General features: G+C 46.3%; 1 protein-coding gene across 1 annotated transcript in view; it reads right to left on the bottom strand.

Moving 5' to 3' along the window:
- The window catches only part of LOC122245816 (uncharacterized), an 85,226-nt gene that overhangs the window by 14,171 nt on the left and 66,055 nt on the right, over positions 1-5,000 (bottom strand). Inside the window, exons 12-13 of the mRNA XM_086540288.1 lie at positions 265-396; positions 1-60 (exon numbers count right to left, since the gene is read on the bottom strand). The exon at positions 1-60 is cut by the window's left edge and continues 30 nt beyond it. Of these exons, the coding sequence (XP_086396414.1) occupies positions 1-60; positions 265-396 (192 nt within the window). The remainder of the gene's footprint in view (positions 61-264; positions 397-5,000) is intronic.

The following is a 5,000-nucleotide window of genomic DNA, read 5'->3' as shown; positions in this document are numbered from 1 at the left end:
TTGCCTTTCCACTTCAATTTTCATTACTTTCTGTGCCATACTCCATCTTTCTTTTTCAACCTAAAAAGACATCCAAATCAACAATAAGGCTCAAACACCACATGAAGAATTAGATGATGTATGAATAATACCCAAAAAGTATGATGATACTCATACTCATAGAACAGCATTTTCCTGACATATAACTTTTAACAAATAGAGATATTGAAACTAGAAGAATAAAAATTCTTCAAAAACTAAATTTACACCTAAAAAAAAACATACCTCTGACCCTTGTTGAATTAAAGTATTTTCAAGTCGATGTATGAGAGTATTAAGCCTCCCTCTCTCACTCCCATTTTCTGCCTGTGCTGCTGAAAGCTGGGCTTCAAAATCCTTTAACTGCTTCTCCTTTATCTGTTTAATTATTAAAATGCAGCACAAATATCAGAAAAGATTAGGTACCACATTTTGACATTTTTATAAAGTTTATAATTATAATCATTACACAATCAGGCAAACTGATAACTATACTCCCATATTTAACACTATGTCTTATTGTTTTATTTTATTTCGCTAATTAAAGAAGGAGATATAAAAGAGGCCTCATTTTAATCATTCCCTCTAGAGACACAGGACATTTTTTTGATGACATGATGTGCACTGGCAACAAGGGCATTTGGCTGCCTAGGGGGTAAAGTAGCAAAGATAATAGCTTGCTAGGGGGTGTTTGGCTGCCTAGGAGGTAAAGTAGCAAAGATAATAGATTGCTAGTGGGTGTGTTCCACAGGAGCGTGATAAAGCAACCTTAGCATCACTGCACGTAAGTCAAACATGCCTCGGATACCACGATCGCGGTTAACAAGTATATGTTTAACAAACCTCCCTAACCCAGGGCTGGATTCCCTAACATATGATTGTAAGACATTTACCAGAGGTCCTTTACAAGTGCATATACCAACGTCGTCTGGTAAGTCACCTGGTAACAGTAAATTGACTTTACCATCCTAGTTGTGATGGTAGCTCTGGTAAACCAACTTCCCCAATCAGCACATGCCTTACATGAATTTTTATGATATTTTGACCAATCTTGTGAAATATAAACAATGCCTGACCCAGAGGCAAAGTTTCCAGGTCTCAATGTTTTGAGGAAAAACTGATGAAGATTCATTTTGTGTAAAATCATTTCTACATAAATAAATTTCTTAGAAAGCATATTATATTTTACGATCTTACAGATTATATGTAATGTAAAATATTCAAAAACATTTTCTAATTATATATATATATATATATATATATATATATATATATACATATATATATATATATATGTATATATATATATATATATATATATATATATATATATATATATATATGTGCACGATCATTTCATATGCAGATGAGCTAGCAATTATCTCCACTGGGAGAAGAAATGTGAATCCAGTCAGAAAGGCCCAGCGTTGTCTGGACCTAATAACTGAGGAATGCTGCAGAGTCGGGCTTAAGATCTCAGCAGCCAAATCGAAGGCAATGGCACTGAAACATGATGTCTGTGATCAAAGACTGCGAGTCCAAGGTCTAGAGCTTGAGTGGGTACACGTCTACCAATATTTGGGGGTATGGATCGATAAGAACCTCACCTATTGCTCCGAGATCAAACATCTCTTAGACCGGACCAAGGTAAGGCTCTCTGTCATGAGAGCTCTGTCTGGGCGGCGCTTAGGGGCTGGACACCACGTACTAAGATCTTTTTACGTGCACGCTGTCCGTCCCATTGTGGACTACGCCTCCGTCGCCCTGATCAAAGTAAAACCTGGACTCAGGAAAAGACTCAACATAATGCAAAACGAAGCCGCCAGGATTATTCTGGGTGCCCCTGGGTGGGCTACGGTTACTAACCTCCTCCTGGAGGCCAAACTCTTTCCCCTGGACACCCGGATTGATCAGATGGCGGCCCAGTTCCTTGCAAATGTCCTACAGTCCCCACTGGACTCGCAGCTAAGACAGAGAGTGCAGCGTTGGCTTGCACAAAACCAAGAGCTCTTTGCTAACAACACCTGGCTGTCTCAAACAACCAGAGTGCTGAAACGCTTTGAGCTCAAAGAGACACTACTGATTAAGGGCATGGACCATCCCCACCCTGACTATGTCTCAGCCCCGGCGTGGGCACGATCCTTGATAGAGTTCTCTGTCTTGAGTCTATCAAGAAGAAAAACGCAGTACTCACCGCCTCTATTGAAGGCTGAGGCGGAGAGGAACATTACAGCAATCACACCGCTGAATAGTAAAACCTACTTCAAGGATGGTTCTGTAGACCCCACCACCCGCACTGCAGGCGCCGGTTTTGCAGCAAGGGGCATAAAGAAAGCTATGCGGGTATCAGACAATGCCTCCTCGCTCCAGGCAGAGGCAGTAGCTATTATGGGAGCCCTAGCCCATGCAGCCCAGACGGACGGGCATGTTGTTATACACACAGACTCTAGGGCCACCATTGACAGCCTGCAACAAAGCACGCCCCTTGATAACGTTTACCTGGTAACCTCGATTCTCACCATTGCTTAGAGAATCCTGGACCAGGGAAGATGCATCATCATCAACTGGATCCCAAGCCATGTTGGTATTGAAGGGAATGACGTAGCTGACAGGTTAGCGGAGGAAGGCAGGAAGAAACCCTTGAGTGATCTTGTGGTGCATCCTAGCCGGGAACTGCTAAGGCGTAAAACGATGGTTGCAGGGCAGGTCGGTGCCCTGCAGCGACACAGAGAGGAAGCGAGAACCTCCCTCTCGGCCAGCTGGTACTCAAACGCCACAGGCTATGAGTCGCTGATACTCTCTCCCAGAATATCAAGGTGTGCTGAAGTCAGTCTGCACAGACTGAGAATAGGCTACCCTTGTGCGTGGCAAATCATCCCCACTATTGGGCAAGATGAGTGACGCTGTGAGTATTGTGGCGCGCCGGACGCCAAATTAGAGCACTACCTGATGGAATGCGAGCACACTCGCTTCCTCAGGCAGGGCCCAGAGACGACAGCCGCCGGGCTGGTTAGACGGCTATGCCTGTCACTAGCCCCCTGGCAACTGGAGTGCCTACAGGCAATCCGACCGCCACGGTAAAAGTTCAGTTATGATGATCAGATGAGTCAGCACTTATAGCCAATAGAGACCGGGCTACCCCATCCACACAACCCGGGCGAAGCGACGTCTTCGCAAAATCTCTCTGAACTGAGCTGAATTGAATTCAGCGATGATCAGATAAGATTAGATAAGATGAGTCAGCACTCATAGCTGGCAGAGGCCGGGCCGCCTTGAGCATATAGCCCGGGCGAAGCGACGTCTTCGCATATCTGTCTGAACTGAACTGAACTATATATATATATATATATATATGTATTTATATATGTATATATATATATATATACACACATATATATATATATATATATATACATACATACATATACCGCGGTCGGAGGTGGAGAGACTGGCACTCGAGTTCTCTGCTAGAACAAGTAGCGGCGGTCTACCAGCAGAGCTAAGGGCATGCCAAGAACTGCTCCCAGGCAGGCATGCCCTCACCAGAGAAAAGGCGGTTGAGCCTGATGATACAGATGCCATGATCTCTCTGAGGGAATTACGGCGAACATACAAGACCAGTTCCCGGTCAGCCCCGGGTTGTGATGGGATCTCCCACCCCATCATTTCCCACCTAGGACATGAAGGTGAGCTTGCACTATTGCATCTCATCAACAAGTCCTTGGAAAATTCCTCACTGCCACAGTGCTGGAAGAGGGCTGATATAATTCCCGTCTCCAAACCAAAGGAGCCGGGACGGTACCGCCCCATCTCCCTGCTTAGCTGTCTGTTAAAGACAGCAGAGAAAATGGTACTGAATCGGCTCCAATGGAAGCTTGGACCTCCATATGAACACCTACACGGTTTCACAAGGGGCAAGAGCACTACCCACAGCATGGCCACCTTACTGAGCACTGTCAGCAGCAGCAGCGCTGTCATTGTCTTCCTTGACCTGGAGAAGGCTTTTGAACTGGCAGACCCGCTCGCCATTCAGGAGATCCTGATCCGCAAGGGAATCAAAGGCAGACGGCTTGCCTGGATTGGCGATTACTTTCGGAACAGAACTGCCAGAGTGAAGTTCCAAGGTCACCTTTCCAGGCATTTGCCTCTGGAGAATGGCACCCCTCAAGGAGGGGTCCTTAGCCCGGCTCAGTTCAACATCCTCATGTTAAACATTCTCGACATTCCACTCCCAGCAGGGTGCACGATCATTTCATATGCAGATGATCTAGCAATTATCTCCACTGGGAGAAGAAATGTGAATCCAGTCAGAAAGGCCCAGCGTTGTCTGGACCTAATACCTGAGGAATGCTGCAGAGTCGGGCTTATGATCTCGGCAGCCAAATCGAAGGCAATGGCGCTGAAACATGATGTCTGTGATCAAAGACTGCGAGTCCAAGGTCTAGAGCTTGAGTGGGCACACGTCTACCAACACTTGGGGGTATGGATCGATAAGAACCTCACCTTCCGCTCCGAGATCAAACATCTCTTAGACCGGCCCAAGGCAAGGCTCTCTGTCATGAGAGCTCTGTCTGGGCGGCGCTTAGGAGCTGGGCACTGCGTACTAAGATCTTTCTACGTGCACGCTGTCCGTCCCATTGTGGACTACGCCTCCGTCGCCCTGATCACAGTCAAACCTGGACTCAGGAAAAGGCTCGACATCTTGCAAAACGAAGCCGCCAGGATTATTCTGGGTGTCCCTGGGTGGGCTAAGGTTACCAACCTTCTCTTGGAGGCCAAACTCTTTCCCCTGGACACCCTGATTGATCAGATGGCGGCCCAGTTCCTTGCCAATGTCCTACAGTCCCCACTGGACTCGCAGCTAAGACAGAGAGTGCAGCGTCGGCTTGCACAGAACCAAGAGCTCTTTGCTAACAACACCTGGCTGTCTCACACAACCAGAGTGCTGAAACGCTTTGAGCTCAAAGAGACACTACTGATTA

This window comes from Penaeus japonicus, unplaced genomic scaffold (genome assembly GCF_977035675.1).
Source record: "Penaeus japonicus unplaced genomic scaffold, GWHDUDI00000001_assembly GWHDUDI00000009, whole genome shotgun sequence".
Taxonomy (NCBI): Eukaryota; Metazoa; Arthropoda; class Malacostraca; order Decapoda; family Penaeidae; genus Penaeus; species Penaeus japonicus.
The sequence above is the reverse complement of the archived record's forward strand: the minus strand, read 5'-3'. Positions and strand labels throughout refer to the sequence as shown.